At 44.6% G+C, this 22,830-nt stretch overlaps 2 protein-coding genes across 14 annotated transcripts in view; one reads left to right on the top strand and one right to left on the bottom strand.

Annotated features, from left to right (window-relative positions):
• Positions 1 to 4,449: 4,449 nt before the first annotated feature.
• On the top strand, positions 4,450 to 14,524 carry Aktip (AKT interacting protein). Of its 11 annotated transcripts, none has more exons than XM_076915610.1 (11): positions 4,482 to 4,594; positions 6,436 to 6,488; positions 7,205 to 7,312; positions 8,635 to 8,840; positions 11,462 to 11,526; positions 11,609 to 11,709; positions 12,107 to 12,195; positions 12,270 to 12,368; positions 12,490 to 12,597; positions 13,534 to 13,594; positions 13,746 to 14,524. In XM_076915610.1, exons 3-11 carry the CDS (start codon positions 7,271 to 7,273, stop codon positions 13,854 to 13,856), a joined length of 882 nt encoding a protein of 293 aa, XP_076771725.1. In that variant the 5' UTR covers positions 4,482 to 4,594; positions 6,436 to 6,488; positions 7,205 to 7,270; the 3' UTR covers positions 13,857 to 14,524. The 11 variants fall into 11 exon arrangements, with proteins under 11 accessions (XP_034378793.1, XP_034378788.1, XP_034378790.1 ...); XM_076915613.1 differs by having other exon boundaries at positions 7,201 to 7,312; positions 13,749 to 14,524; XM_076915609.1 differs by having other exon boundaries at positions 7,201 to 7,312.
• Positions 14,525 to 14,567: 43 nt separating this feature from the next.
• Positions 14,568 to 22,830, bottom strand: part of Rbl2 (RB transcriptional corepressor like 2) — a 53,447-nt gene continuing 45,184 nt past the window's right edge. The window contains exons 21-22 of one of the 3 annotated variants that reach the window (XM_034522895.2): positions 22,580 to 22,744; positions 14,568 to 16,088 (exon numbers count right to left, since the gene is read on the bottom strand). In XM_034522895.2, the coding sequence (XP_034378786.1) occupies positions 15,918 to 16,088; positions 22,580 to 22,744 (336 nt within the window). In that variant the 3' untranslated portion in view covers positions 14,568 to 15,917. Of the gene's footprint in view, positions 16,089 to 17,233; positions 17,419 to 17,759; positions 18,034 to 22,579; positions 22,745 to 22,830 lie in introns of those variants that run through there. The other 2 variants (XM_076915607.1, XM_076915606.1) reach the window with 2 other exon arrangements.

Raw genomic sequence — 22,830 nt, 5'->3', positions numbered from 1 at the left:
TGTGGGCTTGGATGCCAATCCAACCCCAAGGCTCATGCCCATCTTCCCCAATAAGGCCCCAACCCAAGCCACCAGGACAATGCAAAGACTGAGCAATAATAGCCCTGACCTGCTCTGGAATATGATGGTCCAGTCTTTTCAGGTTGCCAATGCCTCCAGATCTGAGTTAGCTGAGTCATGCTGGCCATGCTACCAGATAAGACCACCCTAACTTTGAAGGCATAGCCCTGATTGGAAACTTCACTGAAACTGAGAACCTCAGTGAGTGCAGATCGTAACAGGTAAGGCTAGGCTGACCTCACAGTCTATAGAAGATCAGGGCACATGTATAGGAACAGTCCCTGGGGCCTATAGCCACCTTTGTAACCAGACCTACAAGGTAAATCCAGATAATGATCAATAACTATTACCACTCACCAAAGCCTGGTGGACAAGCACTGTAGGGCCTACCTACCCCATCAGGGCAAAGGATCCCGTATACTTGTCCAGTTGTTACCCAGGATCATCTATCACACAGACAAACAGGTCCTAGATTTCTGAGTAACAATCCTAGAACCTCAGCTTTAGTCCCCACAAGAGCTAAGCGAAAACCAATTTCGGTTATAACTCTGGAAGTTCTCATAGGACTGGGAGCGGCTGGCACAGGAATCGGGGTAGCTTCCTTGATTTGATGTTACAAAACAAACATTGTGACGGTTTAAGAGAGGCAATAGATACTGATATAGAAAGATTAGAAAAAGGAATCACTCACCTCCAAGATTCCCTGGGCTCCCCGGCAGAGGTAGGCCTCTAAAATAGGAGGGGGCTGGATCTCCTGTTTATGAAACAGGGAGGGCTACGTGCAGCCCTCAAACAGAATGCTGTTTCTATGCTGACCACCCTGGAGTGGTCAAAGAGTCGATGGCCAAGGTTAGAGAGGGCTTGGCCAAGAGGAAAAGAGAAAGAGAACAGGCACAAGGTTGGTTTGAATCATGGTTCAACAGCTCCCCATGGCTGACCCCTGATGTCTACCCTGCTGGGCCCTCTGCTCATCTTACTTCTGCTCCTCACCTTTGGCCCCTGTGTTCTAACCAAATCAGTCCAGTTCATGAAAGAAAGACTTGGTGATGAGAAGTCACTACCAGTCCCTCCAGAATGAAGCCTATGAGCTTCAGGAAGTCCCATGGTTGGGCCTTCTAGTTACCAGAAAAAGAGGGGGAAAGGCCAAAGCTACTCCATCTTAGAACCGGCCTCCATCTTTGAAGAAAAAAGGAAGGAGGAGGAGGAGGAGCCTGAGAACTTGGAGGAGCTGAACCCAAGCTGCATCCAAGTGCCAGGAAGGATCCTACAGCTTGTCCTTGGCCAGTCACTGCTCCCTAGCTACTTAATTAAAGATTAGTTTGATTGTTTCGGAAGTGCTTTCAGATGGTCCATGATTGTACCCACCTGTCGGCTTACAATAGACAGTTAGATGCTTGCCAGGCTGGACCCCTCTCACTTACTTTTATTTCCTATAAAACCTTGTCCAATGAGAGTTCAGGGCTGCTTCACCAAACTGTCCTGTGGGCCTGAGGTGAGTAAGCCCAAACTCCAGTTTGTAACAGAGACCCTAATGTGTTCGCATCAGAAACGGCTCCTTAGTGGTCTTTTGGGGTTGACAAATGCTTTGTGGCACAACAGTCTGACCAGCCAGCCAGTAACTCAACCCAAACACCTAGATCATCATTCCTTTTTGTAGCTCTTACCCCATATTAATTCACGACTCACTTGTCTCCACTTTAGCCCTTAAATACTCCGGAACGCATTCCGTTCTCCATCTCTGTCATTAAACTCATAGAATTGTCTCCTCCTGGCCTCTGGTGCCCCTGGGTCTGCAGGGACCCAGAACATACCATAGAATATATGTTCTGAACCCCGGTGGCATAGTGTATCCTCTCCCTAAAGTCCAGGGGAACAAGGTAAATGAATGGCTTTGCCCATAATTGTGGCAGCTTGACTCTGGCTAGACCTTGGGCCCCTCCCAGCTGCAACCATTTCCTTACCAGCCACTCCATGGGATGTGCCGTACTACTCCTTAGTGCCCACCTCAGAATATGGGAACCCCTCCTCTCTATGTAAAGTAGCTGGAGTCAGTGGTTATTCGCCATATAAGGGAATAAGCACCCTGGCGTTGGAACTGTATATCTGGGATATCCAATGTGAGACAAGTAATTGGGTACATGCATGAAACAAACTCAGTGGAGAGATCTGCCCTGAGGAATCTTTATGAGTCAACTCTCAACAAACATTGAATTGGGGAAGCCAGAGAAATCAGAGGCACTCTTAGCAGAGAAAGGCAACCCAGGGAGAAACTGGGCTAAAGACATTCCAAAGGAGATTTTCTGGGGCCAGAGAAAGGGGTTTCCAGCTCTCTTGCCTTTTACTTTAAGACTAGTACTAACGGAACTGGAACATTCCTGAATGTATCCAAACTGACTTAGAGGAGGCAGCTCGGGGCTGTTTTCAGCTTGGGGAGGAAGTTGGAGTTTAGAACCAGTCTTTGAGATCGCCATCAGGAGTTTGACTCTCTGCCATTTAGTAAGTCATTTACCAGCATCTTAGAGGAGACCGAGATGGAAGAAGTAAACTCAGGGCGGAAGGCACTGAATGAGGTGATAGAAGACCTAAATGTTGTGTCTAGAAAAAGGGGAGGGGAGTGAAAGGGAGGGTGCTAGGATTGTTCAGTACTGTGTGGTGAATTAGAGGGCTGTCCCACTACAAGTTTGGAGGCATTACGGCCAATGGCAGCCTTCACAGAATTGAACTAGACCAGGAAGGAGGAGGCCAGAAAAGGCCATCTTGAAAGGACTGTTGGGTTTTATGGAGCATGAAATGTGCCCAGTGGGAGGCATTTGAGTAGAAAAGGTCACAAGTGTTTCAGGTCAAAGTGAGAGCAACATGCAAGAACTATGTGGAAGCGGGCTACACAGTGCCACGAGAGAGGGCCTCCAACTTCTGTGCTAGCGACCTTTGTGACACTGTGGTTCCCTGGTTCGTATCTCCTGAAGCAGAGAAGTATGCCCTCCCTGGAGATTGCACCCTACACTCTGGAAAAACACAGAAAAGCTATTTAATAATAGTGTGTTTCTGGCTCTGGCTAATAGCCAAAAAAGAACTTGCCTCCTGAATGACAAGAAGGTATAAAAAAAAATAAATTAAAAAAGAAAGAAAGAAAGAAATGGAAGCGGCTGCTCTTAGGTATGGTGAAGGACAAAGTTTATTGTAGATAAAAGCGAGAGCATAGTCAGAGGCAGAGACATCTGGGAGAGTACACATGGCACTACTGAGCTGGGCCATCTGAGAAAATATGGGAACAGAGAGATAGAGGGGACCCAGCAACCAAGAGAGGCAGTATGAGCTGAGAGACTGACCAAGAAAGTAAGGGGCAAACTGAAAAGGTCAGGAAACCAAAATGGATGAGTTACATAGGAAAGGCCATCTGGGGAGAAGGGCAGCACAGCTCACGGCTGGAAAAATGTAGGGTAGGGGATGGAGTATGCCAGACATACCCTGTAACAAGTAGGGGCTAAGGGATGCAGGCCCCAGTATAAACAGAGACTGTAGGCTGCAAGTCTGGCCATTTGGACAGATGATTTACACGGCAAAATATTGCCAGAATTGTTTCTTAAGTACATCAGTGTTGTTTAATAATAGTTGTTACTGAGGGTCATCTTACCCACCGGGCAGAATTATGCTTTTCTCCAGAGGAGAAACGGGGCTTTATGTCAGGTCAGGACTTAAGGATGTTTGTCTTCCTGTTAGAGACACGTTCTTTGATACGGCCATTGGGTTTAATGGAGTTGTCTTTTTTTTTTTTTTTTTTTTTGGTTATGGGAATGAAACCTAACGCAGGTCAATCCCCGGGAACAAACATTTACAGAATTATTTCTAAAAAGACTGATAACCTTGGATTTATTTTAAAGGCAGCACTTCCTTAGCTAAATTCTACGGTGTCACTTATTGTCTCCTAAGCAAGTTTATTAATAAGTCCCATCTCTCCCACCAGGAAGCTGCAGTCTTCCCACTCCAGCCAGTGGCTCAGAGTCCGGACCTGGATACCAACCAGTTGGCGATTTGCTGAGCCAAGAGCTACCAGCAATCAGCAATCACTGTTAGAGACTGGCTACAGTGGCTGCCGCATAAACCTCTGGGCGGGTATCCATGGTGACTGACACGCGCCGTGTCCAATGGCGGCCGGGTGCCTGTTTGTTTCCGTCCCAGCCTCCCCAGGGATTGAAGCTTCTTAGATTGACAGCTCGTCTTGGGCGCTATTACGTAAGGGGAGGGACGAGCCCGGCCCCACCCGAGCGGCGGTAACTTGATTGGCAGGACCCAGTGCCAACCCCCAGCACCTCCCGGAAGTACGTCCTTGATGGACGGCGAGAGAGCCACTCGGCATGGGTGTCCGAGCGGAAGCGCCCAGACTGGGGCGTGTCTAGGGCGTGTCTCGCCGAGGGCGGGGCGGGGCGGGGCTCTGCGGGAGAGGAGCGGCAGGGGCCGGGCTGCACCACAGCCGGAGATGCTGTTGGCCGGTGGTGGCGCTCAGCCCCCAGTGCTCCGCACCGAGGGCGTTCAGGTAAGCGTCCTACCTCTGGGCTGGTGACTACCGAGTCGTCAGGGCCGAGGGCTTGTGTCCCTGGCCCGGCATTCGGTTCCCTGCGGTGCGCAGAGGGCCGGGGCGACGGCGGCCGCGCGGGGACACGGGGGCGGGGCCGCACCTGTGCGCTGCAGGCACCTGCTGCTCCGCCTCGGAGGAAGAGGGAGGCAGGTTCGGTGGCGCTCAGGTCCGGCCGCCCCTCCCGCGCTGGGTCCCGTCAGTCTGGCGAGGGGCTGACATGAAGCCCCAGGCTCTCGGCCTCGGCTGCAGACTCGCGGGCCCAGCCGGCCCTCAACTAGCTTCGAGGCTAGGGCCGGGCACCAGCCTTGCATCACCTCGGGACAGGTTTGTCCAGATTCTCTACATGCTCCGAGACGGGATTGTGCCCCGGGCGAGGGTGCCCGGCCCAGCTAGCTGCCCAGCCGGGCTGTCCCTAGGCCCGGGCTGTTTACTTTTCCTCGGTCCTGTCTGGTGGCCTCCTAATGTGGGATTTTGTAAACCCTTTTGGGGGTGATACATTAGTTGGTGCCTATGTTAGCTCTGTGTCACAGAGGTCTCATTGGCCCTCTGCGGTATACTCACCGTCGCATAGGTGAAGATGCAGACTTCGCTCGGCTGTGCAGTGTAAATGCATGCAATCATTTTTTATTCTTGAGAGTCAGAGGAGCAGGAAGTCTGGTGGTATTTTTTGCGAATAAGGATGGAGCCTGTTTTTTTTTGTTTGTTTGTTTGTTTGTTTTGTTTTTTTACATGTGTCATTACTATTGGAAGATGTCATGCTATACCTATGGTAGATTGCTCATCTAGCAAACTATAGTTTCTGAAAAGTTGGCTACAGTTCCTTGTGCTTATGTTGCTATTGGAACCATTTAGTTAAAAATACCGCTGTGAAGGATGGCACATGGTACCTTTTAGAGGAACTGAGGGTCATGGACTGAATTTTTAAAGGCAAAAGACACGAAAAGTATGCAGTGCCAGTACATTTACAAATAGGAAACGGCCACGCCTCTCAAAAGGTGAAGAACAACCTGGATAAAACATGTGTGTCTCGGCAGTGGGTTACTAGCCCTGAAGAAAAATAAATGGCTTTCATTTGAGCCAAACAGGAACATATCTCTCCCTGTGTCAGCCACCTTTAAAAGCAGGTTTGCAAAGTCTTACCTGGCTGCAAGTCAGCAAGTTATTGGGAAAAGTGGGATCCCTGTCCTCTGGTTTAATTACTGGGTGACACCGTCTCCTGGAAAGCACAGCAGCAGTTATAGGCACTGGCTGGTACCCCCCCATGGATGCTGTATGCACACCAGAGAGCACAAGTCACTGCTGATTAGAGATACTAGTATAGCATTGCTTCTTAGAAATGTGAGTGTTGGCCCTTTTCACCTTCAGCTTTTCAGGGATACAAATAAGACACCACCATCCTTTTAAACTCAGCAGACTGGGGAGACAGTCATATATATAGCTGGGCTGGCTACTTTTTTGTCTTTGCATATTTACTAAGTCACCCACTGACCTTGTGATTTTTGAAAACTGGTTTCTTATCCACTACCTGAAACTTCTCTCCTTTGAACCCTCCATGAATGTACACATTTGAAATTCCTGAGGTGCCTAATACTGCAGAATTTTATACTGGATTTTTAGTGCTTTAAACAAACCTCCTTTTGCTAGGAATGCCTGTTACCTGTATTCCCGGTAGTTTAAGGAAGATTGGGAGTTTGAGGCCAGTCTGGGTTGTATCCTGAATTCCTGACTAACTTGGACCACATATTGGGGATTTTTTTGTTGTTTGTTTGTTTGTTTGTTTGTTTTTCTTTTCTTTAAAGGGCAGATTCTTGGGGTAGTGGGGACAGGACTCGGCCCTCCTTTCCTGATACAGGTAAACTCATTTTTTTATCCTTTGTTCCAGAGACAGGGTTTCTCTGTGTAGCCTTGGCCGTTCTGAAACTCAAATCTGTAGACCAGGCTGGCCTTGAACTGAGAGATCCATCTGTTGGGATTAAAGGAGTGTGACACTATCACTGGGCTCATGTTTTTTCTTGCCTCATTGGCTATTAGTCTTGTGCTTGAGACAAGTCATTCAGGACATTCCTAGTCACTCATGGTGACAGTGGGAACAGGGATAGACCTTGAGTAGGTGTCAGAGTGCATGCTGACTTCCCATTAGTCAGGTGCCTATAGGAGCCATGTTGTGCTATTGGAGCGATGGCTGCGTTGTAAAGCAAAGCTTGACCTTCTTCCTATTCTAAGTGCTGGTCAGGAACCTGGTACTCAGACGATGATTTTGTTTGTTTTTGTATCAGTAGGTTATCACTATGTAATCCAATCTGGCCTAAAACTCTGTATCCTCCTGCCTCAGCCTCTCAAGTACAGGGCTTAGCCTGCTTGGCTATGTATGTACACTCTTTTGTTGTGAGAAGCATTTAGGGTCTGCAGTGGAAGGGTGTGGAGAAGGGACAATTCTCAGAGCTCTCTGATGACATTCTTAGCCCTCTTAACTTGAGGACTGCTTGGCATGATGTGCCCTGGTTGTCGGCTCTGTCCTAACTGTTGGTTGGTATATTTGCATCATTTCTCCCATTTGTTTCAAGGCAGCGTGAATGCTGAGGACAGAAGAGTTTGATGACACAGCACTGAAGTTTTCTGTTTGGAGTCTACGTTATGAACCCTTTGTGGAGCATGTCTGCAGGCTCTGTGCGCAAAGTAGGTATAGTCCCCAGCCAGCAGCTCTGATCGACAAGGAGGCCAGCAACCCATACCAAAGACATCTGTGAGCTTTAGCAGACAAGTTACCCGGCTTCATTTTTGAGAAATCACTCTGTTCAGTAAATTTGGTTTCTTAGGCTGAGAGTTCACATCAAAAGTTCTGATGATCACTGTTATGCTAAGATCATTTCATTTAGATTGTATTATGCATGATGAAATTTGTGACACATTCTGAACCTTTACTGAAACTTGTCAAGTCAACTAAGAGTTGGTAGAATTAAATTTAAATGTCTTTCTTTACTTTTTAGAGATCAAGTCTTGCTATATATCCCAGGCTAGCCTAGTATTCTGTTGTCTAGGTTGCCTCAAATAGCAATCTTCTTGCCTTAGCCTACTGAGTGTTGGGATTATAAATGTGAGCTATCATGCAGTTTTAAATACGCACACACACACACATGCACACACACGTACACACACGCACACACACATGCACACACACACGTACACACACACGTACACATGCACGCACACACACGCACACTCAGATATGTGGGCTGGCAAAACAGCTCAGTGGCCAAAGGCACTTGCTACCAAGTCTGAGTTTGTCCTCTGACTTCTGTATGTGTGCCATGGCCTCAAAGAAATAATATAATTACAAAAAACTTTAAAGAAAAAAAATACATTTTTCTCTCAGGAAAGCTTAAAATATACAAGTAGTAATTTAAAAGCTCAGTTCCCCCTGTAGGCCAATGACATTATTACCTTTTCCCTATGCACATAATAGAGTTTTTATATAACAAATGAAATAGCCTTTGTTGTACTCGGGGTTGGGAAGCACCAGTGAGATGCTAGTTCTCTGGTCATTCTGAGCTCTCTGACTAAGGATGGCAGTGCATGCTAGAGTCGCTGGTGTGCAAACAGTAGGATCACATGTGACCTAAGCAGGTGCTCACACCGGGGCCACTAATTTCAGTCATCTGTCCTACTTACTTTGACCTCCACAGCCCAGCTTTCTATAGTATCTGCATGTAGTATAGTATCTGGTCTAGTTAATGGCTTTCCTGCTTCAGTTGCTTGTGAAAGGCTTGACTGCACTATTCTTACGGGATGCAGCTAGTGGGATTTTTACTGCTTTAGTCCTGTTTAGTCTTGTTTGCTCCTTCTCTGACTTGCCTTTTCAAGGGATTTGAAGGCATCTTAATCATGGTATGAGAATTTCTGTGTAAACAGTAACTCTAACTTAGAAGCTAGGACGGAGCTAACACTGTGCTCTGTTTTCAGAGTTGCCATAAATGCTCTCACAATTTCATCTTGAACAGCGAGCTGAAGGTGAAGAGAAGACATTAGCAGGGGATGTGAAAACCAGTCCTCCACGAAGTGCACCCAAAAAACAGCTACCTTCTATTCCCAAAAATGCTCTCCCCATATCGAAGCCTACATCTCCTGCCCCAGCAGCGCAGTCAACAAATGGCACCCATGCCTCTTACGGACCCTTCTACCTAGAATATTCGCTTCTTGCAGAATTGTGAGTCCTTCACAGATGACTGGTCAGTTATGAATGGTATCCCCGAAAGTTAAGAATGAAGTCATGTCTCCTGATTGACTGGTGAATTACTCTTACAGCTCAGACTTGTTCCCAGGTTACTCCGCTTTAGAGAACAGTAAGGAAGGCAGGACTTTTGAGAACACACAATTGATCAGGACTCTGGTAGCTTAATTTCAGTCTTCCCTTCTGTGAGGCGTTCGACTGAAAGAGCTTCCTATAGTAAGTGGGCAGTGGCTGGGTGGCAGCCTCTTGGGTCACACCCACTGGGGAATGTGGGCTCCATGTTGACTCTCACATTTTAGGAAACACCCTGACCGATGGGAGGATTCCATTAGAGAAGGGTCAGGGAGCGGCCATCAGCAGGTGACGGAACTAGAAACATTGACTTGGAAGAGAAAATTTAAGAGTGCTTAACATTTTCCCTTTAAATTACATTTTATCTAATTTGTGTATTTGGTGGGAGGAGGGAGCCCATGGCACAGGTGGGGTTTGGTTAAAGGACATCTTGTAGTTTTGTCTTTTACCATGTGGGTTCCAGGAATTAAACTCAGGTCATCGTGGTTTGGCGGCAGGTACCTTTACCCCCTTGAGCTATCTTGGCCAGTCCTCAGAAAAATACTTATAATTTTGTATTGTTGTTTTATATGTCAGAAGGTCTGTAATTAGAAGACTTGGTACAACCCTCAAAGGTCCCTTCTCAGGAATGGCAGGTTGACCTGCATGACTTGTCACAAGCTCACCCTTGTCACAAGCTCACCCTTGCAGTGAAGCTAAGAGGACAGAGACTGCACACTATGTTAGTAGTGATGAGACACTGCTCGACACGGAGCAAGGTTCAAGTACCATGTCGTTCTGATCATTCGTTAAAGGGACAGAACATTGGGGAATTCTTAATTTCTATAATCTTTAAGTTTCTCTGTTGTTCCTCCCAGGGTCAGAGGGAATGAGGCCTCAGTGTAGTGTAGCAGTGGTCTCTTCACTCTATAATGGCTGCCTTGTGTTTTGAGGCTGAGAGTGAGGTAGACGGGCTCCTATTGTGGTGACTGAAAGCTGGCTGTATTAAATACAAACTGCCTTTTCCGACAAGCATTGTCTCTGTGGGTAGCTCTATCTGCTAGCCATGGTTCTGTACTCCAAATCTCAGGGACTTAAAGGTGGCAATCTGCCTGTCATAGTTGCAGTAGGATCAGCCTGGGTCACACAAGTAACTTAGGAAGGGCTGAGAAATAAATGTGAGGCACTTAGGTAATAAACAGGCTTGGGCTGGAGAGATAGCTTAGCAGCCAGGAGCACTGGACACCTGCAAACAGCCGTGGTTCAGTTTCCAGTGCCCACAAGGTAGCTCACAGCTATTCGTTACCACAGTCCCAGAGGACCCGATGTCCCCTTCTGGTCTCTGTGGGGATGAGGGACTTACATGGTGCCTTTACATACATGGCAGGCAAATGCTCATATAAAAATAAATCATACCAGGTGTGGCTGCACACACCTGTAGTTCCAGTACTTGGAGGTAGAGACAGAGGCCAGCCTGGATTAAAAAGTGAGTTCCAGGACAGCTAGGGTTAACAAAAAAACCTTGTCTCAAAAAACAAAAATAAAATCTTTTAAAAAGCCCCATAAACTGTTTATTCATACATTTCAGGATGTGCATGTAAATGTACCTTGGTCAGTACTGTCCTTTTCAGGGTCAGATCACTGGGGCCCAACCAAAATGGTGGCAAGTGTGTAACGGGGTTCCAGACAACAGCAGCATCTTTTTGCCATGACATTTGGTCTTGCCTTGTGTCAGCATTCACCTTCTCTAGCAAGGCCCAGAGAGTCTGACTGAGGTCAGGATTGTTTGGAAGTTCAAAATGATACTTACCTCCACAAGCAACACTACACCTAAAGCCTGTCTTGCCACGTGACCCAGAGAGGCCAACTCACAGACAGCTAAGTGATGGTAACTCTGGACTCTTAGTACTTATGATTGCAGTTGAAAACAGGGCGCTTTGAATTTAGTAGTGCAAATGGGAGTATGCCCAAAAAGCCCAAAAAGAAAATACCACATTTTTAATAGTAAAAAACTCAGTTTTTGAATGTTTGAACTCCTTAGTTTATGATAAAAGCAATAATTATACAAATATATTTATTTCAATCTTATTGCGGGTTTTTTTGTTTTTGTTGTTGTATGTATGTGTGTTTGTTTTTGAGACAGGGGCTCACTGTGTAGAGACTTGACTCTAGACTTGACTTCCAGAGATCTACCCATTCTGCCCCCACAGTGCTGGGACTAAATGTGGAGGGCTACCATATCAGCTCGTTTACCTCAGCTTTGTATCCAAAAGGATCTGTTTCTGAGAGTAAAACTTGATTCTTTGTCCCTATTTGCCTTTCTCAATCTAGAATCCTGTATTGGCCTAAATTTCTCTGTGGATTGTTTTCAAAGTAAGAGGGTGATGGTTTAGGAGATGTTCAGGTGCAAGACTAGAATGAATCTGTTTGTATAGTTTGGGCACCACATGAGGCATGCTGCCTTGTCTCAGAAAATGTGGGATGGCCTGACTTACACGAGCCACTGGCATCTACACAAGCTGATTATTCTACTGCTCTTGTTTTAGTACGTTGGTAGTGAAGCAGAAGCTGCCAGGAGTCTACGTACAGCCATCTTATCGCTCTGCATTAGGTAAGATGTGGATTTGAGGTTTTCACAGTGTGTGAGGTCCTCTGACCCAGATGGACTTGAGCATGTTTGTGTTCTCCTGCAGTATGGTTTGGAGTAATATTTATACGGCACGGGCTCTATCAGGACGGCGTATTCAAGTTTACCGTGTATATTCCTGATAACTATCCAGATGGCGACTGTCCAGTAAGTAGCACTGCCCCTGAGCCTGTGCAGAGCTTCACTCACTGAGGGGAAAGCAAGACTTACAGATTTCTTGATTCTTCTCCTGACTGTAAATCTTGTAATGATCTCAGTCTCCTCAAATGTATGTCTCCCACAACCAACAGTGGGGTTGGTGCTTTGTTACCTCTGGTCATGCCACCTCTCCTGCAGCTTCACCCTTTCTCTCTGCTCAGGGTGAGTGTGTGAGGTTGGGGGCCGTGCTGCACCATTCACTGTATAGCTGGTAATGGCCATGCTGCCGAGTAGGAGAGTGGTATCTCCCCCACTGCAGGAAAATGGTAACAGTTAATGGCCCCTCGTGGGCCTGATCTGACCAGCGGCATGATGTCACTCACTGAAGTCTCTCCTTTTCCTCCAGCGCTTGCTGTTTGATATTCCCGTCTTTCACCCACTAGTTGATCCCACCTCCGGTGAGCTGGATGTGAAAAGAGCATTCGCAAAGTGGAGGTTAGTGTATCGTGTTTCTTGTAGCAGCATGGCCGTGGGAACAAGCCACAGTAATCACGCTGCTCTCCCTGCAGGCGGAACCATAATCATATATGGCAGGTGTTAATGTATGCAAGGAGAGTCTTCTACAAGATCGACACGACGAGCCCCCTAAACCCAGAGGCCGCAGTGCTGTATGTGACCTTTCCTTTGATACTTAGGATAAACTTAAACTTAGTATTTAAGATAACAAATCTATTTAAATAACAAATACATTTAAGATAAATTGGTAAATTTTTAAAACTTTTAACACAGGTATGAGAAAGACATTCAGCTTTTTAAAAGTAAAGTGGTCGACAGTGTTAAAGTATGTACTGCTCGTCTGTTTGACCAGCCGAAGATAGAAGACCCCTATGCCATTAGGTAAGTGCTTATGTCCTTTGTAGCTCCATTTTCCAGACGAGCTCAGAGTAAGGCTGCAGAGGAACATGTGGTAGCCCGGAGCTCTTCACTTTGTGTCAGCTCAACTCCTGATGCCACTCGGGCTCTTGACCTTAAACCAAACGCTTTGCATGGCTTACACACCGTCAGTAATGATATATTTAGTGACTCTGGTTTCCTGAGAACCTGTCAAGTGCTTTTCATCTTTCCATGTGAGGAGTTTTCAGAAGGCAGTGTAGCTACTTTCCACACACTTCTTCATGGCCCATCTAAGTAGAGCTCAGACCACCAACTTCAGACTCATTTCTCTCTGCTCTGCTCTAAGTAAACTGCACTTACCTCTAACGTGTTCAGAAAGAGACCTGTACTGAGCTAGTTCTCCCCTGACACTGGACAGCTGAGGTGAAGAACAGGTAGAAGAATGGAGGCCCCTGTAGCTTTTGTGGACATGGGTGGAAGCATGCTGTGTGATGCTTACAGGCTCCGCTTGGCATTTGTACTTACGCTTTGGTAATCCAAAGCTATTACTTGGTTTCACTCTGCTTTGTTTTCTTCATCTTTAAATAATATTTCAGGGGTGGTATGAGGTTTATAGGAATGAATCTGTTTATATGAGGTAATTATCAGATAATATCAGTATACATGCTAGCAACTGATTAAAGACTGCTTTTTAGCCAGGGCTTTGGGGTGGAGGCATACACCTAATCTCAGCATTTGAGAGGCAGAGGCAGGCCAGAGTTAAGGCTAAGCCTGGTCTTAACTAAGAGCAAGGTCCAGGACAGCCCGGGCTATACAGAGAAACCCTAAAATATTTTTCCTTCTTAAATGTTATTAGACTTATCTTAATTATTGAGAAATAAATGCTGTACATGTTTAGAAAACTATAAACTATTTTTAATATTTTTTTTGCCCTTCAAGCTTTTCTCCATGGAACCCTTCTGTACATGATGAGGCCAGAGAAAAGATGCTGACTCAGAAAGTAAGTACATAACCGTTTTTGATATGGCTGTCCTAGTTTAACTGTGCATTGGAGGCCACCGTTCCATAGAGCTTGGGGAAACTAGCAGTATGGTTCTGAGCTTGCTCATCAGTCCTTTTTTTTTTATATGTCTGTTTTTGATTGTGCCTAGAAGCAGCCTGACGAACAGCACAATAAAAGTGTTCATGTTGCTGGCCTGTCATGGGTAAAGCCTGGCTCAGTACAGCCTTTCAGTAAAGAAGAGAAAACAGTAGCAACCTAAGAAATGGTGGATCTGGTGCACCATGCACTTTCCTGCTGGACTCTGGCCTAGTTAAAGCTGACTAATGGCAAAGGACTGCCTGAAGAGTAAACCGCGTGAACCGTGACTGGCTATCAGTGTTGTGTATGCATAGGTTCTAACAGCAGGTTATGGAGACCTCTCATTAAGTAAAGCATTACTTCTGTCGGAAGTGTCAGGGTGGATCTAGTTCAGTACTCCAAATTGTTGGGGACCTTGAGGCTTAAGTATTTTTCTGGATATGTTAGAGGTAAGTTGTGTTTACTTAAACTAACAGAACAGAGAGAAATGAGTACTGTGTAATAGTTTGGAGTTGGTAGTTTCAGCTGTACATAAATGTTAGGCCATGAAGAAGGGTGTAGAGAACAGACTCCAGAGTGTAGCACTTTCAAGTAGAAGACTGGCTTCCCGGCTTCAGCCTGCTGACTTGCTGTAAACATCTATCTCAGAAGCATTAGGAAAGTAGGCAGAACCAGGATGCTTGTTCATAGTTTTTTTTTTTTTTTTTTAAAGGCAAATTACTGTATTTTTATGGCAGGAAGAAGAAAAAAGTGTTCAAACGGTTTCTGATGAAGTTAGGTATTTAAATGGTGAATGACCGATGTGTTAGTGGAGATGAAATAAACCAATAAATGATTGATTGTCATTTATGCAGGAAAGTATTGCTCCTTTTCAATATAACTAAACAGAGGCTAATTTATAAGTGCTTTATTGAAAAATACACATATTTTCATATAAAATTACAGCAGCAGTACTAAGGGTTTCTAAGTACTCTGCACAGCACTCCTCTGGGGGCAGTGCAAGGCTGTAGACTCTCAGCTGGGTGCTTTAGCAGCATGAAGTTACCTAGTAACTTGGTTTAGAATGATCCAATTTACAATTGAATTTTCTCCTTAGGATTATTAATCCAACTTTAAAAATGACTTGACAATAATGATTAATAAAGATGTGTAGATAATAATAGCTGTTAAATAATTTTCTAATTTGTATAAATGGTACTATGTACTAATAAAAACCTAAATTCTCCAACCTATTTTTTTAACTTCCAGGAATACCCTCAAACATAGTTTCTTTGGGATAACTACTTCCAAAAGGAAGGAGTCATAATTTTTCAAATACTTCAATTCAACTTGATTTAAAAATCTTTATTTAGCTAAATGATCCCTATGTAATGCCACTACCACAAATGGGAGAGTTTTACACGCGCCCAGAACGTGTAGCTACATCAGCAGTCCTTCAAGAAAAGCATTAAAGAAAATATTAGCTGTTAGCCTAAGCCTAGAAGGTTTGTGCCTACTAAACTTCACACTGTAGAAAGTGCCATCATAAATATACAGCGAAATCTGGGTCACAATGCTATGCATCTTACAGCCCTAAAGTGCCACCAATTACACAGGTTCATTCAGACATTGCACGACTTTCACACTGTACCGTACCTACTGGGGAAGGGATCAGGAGCCTTAGGCCAGTGCCTGGACACTTCCACGTCAGGGCCGTCCCCTCTGTTCTGTTTGTAAATGTCTCAGGTGTTTTGATCCTAAAACACGTGGTTGGACCTAACCATATACAAGCAGAAATACAGTTCCTCTACCTACAAAGGCCTCTAAAGATCTGCTTTCTGCAGTGTTTGTAAAAGTTTACTAGAGTTAAAAAATCCAGGTTTGGATTCTGAGCAGTGTTGACGGTAAGCTCTAGGTAGAGGAAGAATCAACTGGGATGAATAAAATACTCTGAGGATACTGGAATAAGTCTGATTTCTTACAAAATGTCCCTTCCTTTTTTTGTTTTTGAGTAAGGGTTACATGTAGTCCAAGTTGGCCCCAGACATGCTGTAGCTCAGGTTAGCCATAAACTCCTGGTCCTCTTACCCTCTACCCCTTGGGCAATGGGATGGCAGGCATTTGCTGCCACACCAAGTCAGAGGCGCTTCCCTTTTATACCTGCCACTAATCAGCCACTGGATTAAGGAGCAAGGTTCCATAGTCCTGCATTAAGTCCTGCCAGACACTTCATGTGTAGACAGTTTCCTCCTGCACACCAACCTCAGTGTGAACCTCGGTCGTTAGCTACATCTTGGAGACGACGTAACAGAGCAGAATGGTTTTCTGGGCAGATTCTTTTTGCAGGTGATTCACTTCCATCGACCAAGAGAATCCCTCTCTTTTTAGTTGGAGTCTCTCCTGTCCGTATCATACTGTTAATTTCTCTTAGTCTCTATGGTGAGAAAAACAGTTAGAAAGACTTGAAGTCCTCAGTAGGAAGTTAAAGAGTCACAAATTTAAAATGTAAGCATTTGAACACCTTTATAGAAAGAAACCCCTGAGCAGATTCTGACAGGACACTGGAGACTCTGGGTTGGGCAAAGCATTTCCGTGTTTTACAAACTTTCTTGGTGATTGTGATCCACACATCTATAATACACACGTTCAACATGTTGTGATGGATAGTTTTATTGCATCACAAGTATGCATGTTTAATCATACATCCACTTTGAGATGTGCACGAGAATGGGGGTCAGTGTGCATGTGTGCATGCATGTGTGTGTGTGTGTGTGTGTGTGTATGCAGGTCAGTGTATGTGTGCACACACGTGCAGAAATCAGAGGACAACTCTGTGGAGTCAGTTTTTACCTTTATATGGGGTTTTTGTGACAAGTGCCCTCACCCACTGAGCCATCTCCACAGTTCCACACACAAGCTAAAAACCAGCGTGACTTGGAAGTTTGGTGGCTCACTCCTGTGGGCACACTACTTGGGAGGCAGAAGCAAGAGGACCGCAGAAGGTTCAAAGTCAACTCACTACAGATTGAGGCCCAGCTCAGCTGGAGTTATTGCAAGACCTTGTCTTAAGCTGTAGTCCCTCCACTGTAGCCCAGGCCAGCCTGGAACACACTTTGTAGCCCTAGGTGGCCTCAAAGTCACAGCATCACTTACATCAGCCTCGTGCGTGTTGGGATTAAAAGTGTGAGCCACTATGTCAAGTGTCTGTTTCTCTCTGAGATAGTCGTAGCTGTTAGCCAGACCAGCTTTTAACTCTGCAGCCCGAGCGAGACTTGACCTTGTGATGTTCCTGCCGCTGTGGCTCCAGCATCTGAGATAGCATGAGATAGCCTGAGCACCTTGATTTCTAACAGTCCTCACTCACAATCCCACTGGAGAAATAAGCTGTAGGTCCGCAGGGCATTCATCACCGGACTGCATTGGCAGCTTCCAGGCACTGGTTACATGTTCTTAGGAGAACTGAGAAGTTAGTAAAATTATTTGTCATGTTCCGTGGCTTCAGTGACGAGCCCCGTGAAGAAAGGCACTGGCAGACTGTGCCATCAGCACTGTTTCCAGAGCCCGAGTCTGCCCAGACACTGTACTCCTCAGGTACCTTGCTGGCTGAGTTTTCATTCATGTTTCTTATCTTAAAGGATACTGAGGGGGCAGTGGTGGTGCACAACTTTAATCCCAGCACTCAGGAGGCAGATCTGTAAGTTCGAGGCCAGCCTGGTCTACAGAAGGAGTTCCAAGACATTCAGAGCAACACAGAAAAACCCTGTCTTTAAAAAAAAAGAAAAAAGAAAAAAGAAAGGATATTGAAAATATTAAAATACACATGGTTTAAGGAATTCCAGAGTGGTGAGTAGACAGGGATAGTGAACCCTCACAGTTCCCTACTTTACAATTCTGCTCACTTCTCATCCCCCAGATTTTAAAATGCATATCCTAAGGCCAAGACCGTAAATTGGTAGCATGCAAAAAGCCATCTATTCAATTCCCAGCACTGCACAGTGCACATAGTGGTATACACCTGGAATATCAGCACTCCAGGGATGGAAGCAGAAGGATCAGATATTCCTCCATCCTCAACCACAAAACAAAGTTGGGGCTAGCCTGGGCTACATGAAACCTAGAGTCAAAAGAATAAGTATATTCTAGACATATTTCTTATTTTTATCTTTTTGTGGTTCTGGGGATTAAGCCAAGGCCTGCAGCATGCTGGGTAGACACGACCACTCCACGCTACCCCATCAGTTCAGTTCTTTACTCCGACATAAATAAACTTCTGAAGTTTTCAGTTCAATCATCAGTGGGTTTGCCAGCATATGTATTTTCAAAAATTTAACTGTCATAGAAGAGGCTTTCTTCATCCTTTCTCTTCTCGCGCTGCCTTCCTAAAAGTCGAGTCCACATTGTTATCTGGGTTTCCTTAGCTGGCTCACTGACCACAGTAGTTGATTAAATGCTACATAAATTATAAATTGTTTCTCTTCAGTGTACATATAGCTATCATTTATAAAGACAGCACATTTATAAAGTATATTTTGTAGATAACCATTATGTACATGTGGCACATATATTTTCTACACAATCCATTTACATGATCTGGATAGGTTTTCACAGTTCAGATCTTCACTTTGTGTGGTGGGGTGGGGTTTGCCAAGTTGTCCATGTGGAGGGCAGATGGAGTTCTCTCTCTACACGGCTTCCAGATGCTAAGCCGAGGTCACCAGTATGTGAGGCAAGTACCTTCACCCTCTGACCCTCACGGTCTCAGCCTAGAATTCCCTCAGGAAATAGGATATTCCTAGCCTCTTTATTATTTATTGTGTCTTATGGATACTACAGTTTCCTCCTTCCACCGTGCTGTCCTAAGCCATGTCACCAGCCACCCCACACTTGTTTCTTCTCACCCAGTCCCCAGGGATACCTACTGCTATTGCTCCACTCTGAATATCTGGCTGCTTTGTGTATATCCTCTGCCTTTTTTCTAAGGCTTCTCTTATCCTTAGAAATATGCATTAGTGAGGTATTTTTTTAAAGATAGTATATTATGGGACTATGTATATGAATTGAGGGGTTGCTGAGTTTGCTATATCAGCATATGTGGCTCTGCCTCATCTTTTTAACGTCTATATGGTATTTCAGAGTACATCTATCATGGCTAATCCCACACTGGTTATTGTTTCTTCCTAGTCGCCTAATATTATAACCAGTTGTTGAGCAGTTGGTGGCTCCACTGAATATGCCCTTGCAGGAGCACTTGAGAACTGATCGTGACGCTTGATGGTTTTCTTTTCTCCTTGTGCTGTGACTATTTGTTAGGCTGGCTATAGATCCATACTGCTTACTTTGTGAGAGTTTTCCTTGGTTTCAGTTGTCATCTATTGAGAATCCTTTTCCATCAAATCTTAATAATGTGTGTCTCTACATGCAAGTGCTATGTGGACAGAGGACAATCTCAGGTGTTGTGTAACCTTAACAAAAATATAATGCATTTCCTTTTTTTCCAAATTTCCCTCTTCTGTGAAGCCCAAGTGCTCACTGAGTTTCCTGTCCCTAGTTTTCTCTGGAATGCTGTGTTAAGAAGACAGCTAGCCCTAGTGCATTTCACATGTGCATGAATGCACTGACTTCAGGGATGCTAGTAAGTTTATCAGTACTTCTGGCTTGATTTGGTGATTGGTGGGCCTTAGAGTTTAAAGTTTGGTGGGATTTGATGCAGGGCATTGCCACGAAGACCAGGCTGGCCTGGTCTCAAACTTAACATTCTACCCCAAATTCCTGAGTGCTGTGTTTTTTAATTTTTGTTTGTTTTATTAAAGTAATAATTCACTAAAATGCAAGTTTGCTTATCCATTAATCAGATCGAGGACATTTTGGATATTTTGAGCCTTTTAATAACTTGGAATGAAGTTACTGTAAACATTCATGGTTTCGAGTGAACATTAATTTCCACTTCACTAAATATGTAAGACTAAGATGATTGGTATAAGTGCAAATATGTTCAACTTTAGAAGAACTGGCCAGGTGTGTTTGAGCGCGGCTAGAGCATTGGGCACTCCGTCTAGCAGTGTGGGTCCTGGCGGCTCTACAGCATTGCCTGGACTTATACCTGGTGTTTGTTCCCCTGAGTTGGAGATCCTGCAGGTATTGTGCACATGCAAGTCCTTTATCAGAAATGGGATGTCTTGGGGTTTTTTCCAAGCCTATGCCTTCTTTGTTCATTCTAATACTGGGGGTTTTTTGTTATATTTTTATTTTTATGTGTATTAGTGTTTTGCCTGCATGTATGTCTGTGTCAGATCTTAGGAGTTACAGTTGCGAGCTGCCATGTGGGTGCTGGGAATTGAACCCAGGTCCTCTGCAAGAGCAGTCTGTGCTCTTGGTGCCTGAGCCATCTCTCCAGCCCCTCTAACATTGTTTTAAAGAACACAAATTCTTAATTGTAATGAAATACAGCTTATTTTCTGGATTGTGATTTTTATGTTATATCTGAGAAATCTGTCCACAACACATGCTCATCAAGGCTTCATTTTCTTCTATAAGCTTTTAGTTGTTGGTTTTATATCTGTGATTTGTTGGCATTAAGTCTTACATGTGGCATAAGACATGCCTATGATTTATGACTGTTACAGCACGTAGGGTGCTGCTCAGTTCAGTACCATCTGTCGACATGACTCTTTACAACTGCTACAGCACCTCTGAGAGAATCAGTTCACCGTGCACACAGTGTGCTTCAGTGTGTGGTACTGACCTCTGAATTTGCACTTGAGCAACACTCCTTTAAGCCTGAGAATCAGATGGTGTGAACCCCCAACTCTTTCTAAGTTGTATTATTTGGTTTCTTTGTCTGTTTATACAAAGTTTTGAATCATAGGCTATTTTATACAAATAATTCTGTTGGGGTTTTGACTGGTCATGGTGTTTTTTCACAGCAATAGAACAGTGACTAAGACACCTACAATTTAAACATTGTAGAGTAGTAATATAAAATGCTTTCACTTTCTCTTGTGATCTCTTTTTGACCCAACGAAATCTGATACTAAGCTTCCAAAACTTTAGAGGTTTCCAGATAGCATTCATGGCCAGAAAAAGAATTGCATTATTTGAATCCTTTAGTTTATTACATATGTGGGGGTGCAATTCAGTGGACAAGTACCTGCCTAGCAGGATATGTCTGTGTAGTCCAGAGAACCATCTACCTTTGTAAAAATGTCCCACTTGCAGGTGGCGCTGTGGGTTGTTGTCCTGTCTTTTTTGTCTTTTATTCATTTTCTCTCTCCGTTCTAGCAGTTGTGTTGATTTCTCCACCATGAATGCGTTTTCTCTCCTTACAGCTCACATCTCTCATAACTGAGCAGAGAGCCCATACATGCTCGGCAAATGCTTCACTGCTGAGCTGTTCCCAGCCAGGAAATGAATCTCTGGGTCTCATTGCTCTGAAGTCCAGTTCTCTTGTTGCATAGCTACTGTACTTCTCTTTGTGCTTGGTGCTAGCATGGTGTTTTGAACATGTTCTTTACAACAGCCTTATTGAGATAAAATTTACATCCATACAGCTCACATTTGAAGTGTGTGACTCCAATGATAGCTGCTTGGTACAATCAACCTTATTGCTCTCAAAGCAATCTTTTCTACTAGCAGAAATGCTTCCTTTTCTCCCAGGCAACCACTGATCTGTTCTCTGCCTCTGAATATCTGCTCATTGTGTGCATCTTACCTGGGTAGATCACGTGAAGTCTTTTATAACTAACCCCACTCACTGTTGTGTCTACAGGGGTTACCCACACAGAAGTGTGTGCTAGTACGTCACTTTTTGGTCACATACATACATATTTTATTCATCAACTGCTAGATATTTGGATTGCCATTTTGGAACTCACTCTGTAGACCAGGATGGCCTTAAACTCAGAGATTTGCCTGCTTCTGCTCCACGAGTGCTGGGATTAAAGGTGTGTGCCCCCGCCATCCAGCAGGATTGTCACCTTTAAAGTGTATCTTCACATTTGAAGCAATGCATAAGTTTTCTACATCTAAATTCAGATGATCTTAATGGGGTTGTTTGTAAAACCTATGAACAGATTGTCAGTATTTGATCCCAAAAGCAATTGCAGAGGGATGATGTTTCCTAAAATTGGGACAGTATTTCCTATAAAACTTGCAATTTTAACCAAATACATTCCAAAAATGGATTGTGGTGGTAAAGGGGTACAGGAATCAAAAGAGGTAAGAGGGTTGGGGAGATGGCTCAGTCAGCAATGAGCAGCAGCAAGCCAAGTAACCTCCAGTGTCGGCAGTGTAGGCACCACAGTAAGTCGCAACCGTACCCTGTGTCACATGGTTCCCCAAGCACAACCCAGTTAAAAAGGACACATGCTGCATTTGGCTTGCCACAGCTGCTTCGGTCCCCATCTGAGTCTACATCACTTCCAGTGAGATAGCCTTTGCCTTAAGGACATCACTTCTCCACCTTCTCTGCTCCTTGGCTGTACCTCCACATCGCAGGAACTGTATAACTCATCACCATTAAGCTTCAAGTTTCCCTGCTCTCAGACTGAAACAGATGCTACCACATATGTCTAACACTCAGCTCTCCACTTTTCCAAAAGACAGAAAGTGACAGCTGCAGAAACAGAACCTGGTAACCAGTTTAAGAAACCAAAGTTTCTATTCTGAACAGAAGCAGAAAAAATAAAATTTTACCAATGAAAGAAAACTCAGTATTCAAAATGTGCAGATTGTTAAGGAGGCAAGAAAAACAGTTCCTCTACTTTATTTCCAACCCTGACATCCTCAGAACCCAGCGGGTCCTGGGCTCTGCCCAGTGTGGCCTAAGCCTTCTGATGTCTGACGGTTGCACTGCTCCAGGACGTTCTTACTCACAAGAACTAGTCCTGGCCTCTAAGCACTTTAGAGTTAGTTAACTCTATTTCTTACCTTAGATGGGCTGTTGCTGAAGTAGTAAAAAATCCTCTCCCGGGGAGAAAGCACCGCTTCGTTTTTATGTGGGGAAATGTAGATAGGATGACTTTGAGATAACTGTACTCGGCGAGGGGAGCCTGTTCTTACAAATGGATAGGGAGAGAGGGGAGGAGTGTCCGTCTGTTGAAAACAAAACAAGTAATTCTGAGAATAAGCTGTCCTAGCCAGGTTGTATTAAAAGCCATCAACTGAGTGAAGAATCAACT

The sequence above is a fragment of the Arvicanthis niloticus genome, chromosome 18, assembly GCF_011762505.2.
Source record: "Arvicanthis niloticus isolate mArvNil1 chromosome 18, mArvNil1.pat.X, whole genome shotgun sequence".
NCBI classification, from domain to species: domain Eukaryota; kingdom Metazoa; phylum Chordata; class Mammalia; order Rodentia; family Muridae; genus Arvicanthis; species Arvicanthis niloticus.
Note: the sequence above shows the minus strand (reverse complement) of the source record. Positions and strands in the feature narration are given on the sequence as shown.

Coding starts and splice junctions, on each gene's coding strand:
- Aktip (XM_034522897.2), top strand. CDS start 7,271: ATGAACCCTTTGTGGAGCATGTCTGCAGGCTCTGTGCGCAAA. Junction 12,369..12,489: donor AACCCAGAGGCCGCAGTGCT/GTATGTGACCTT, acceptor CTTTTAACACAG/GTATGAGAAAGACATTCAGC. Junction 12,598..13,533: donor GAAGACCCCTATGCCATTAG/GTAAGTGCTTAT, acceptor TTGCCCTTCAAG/CTTTTCTCCATGGAACCCTT.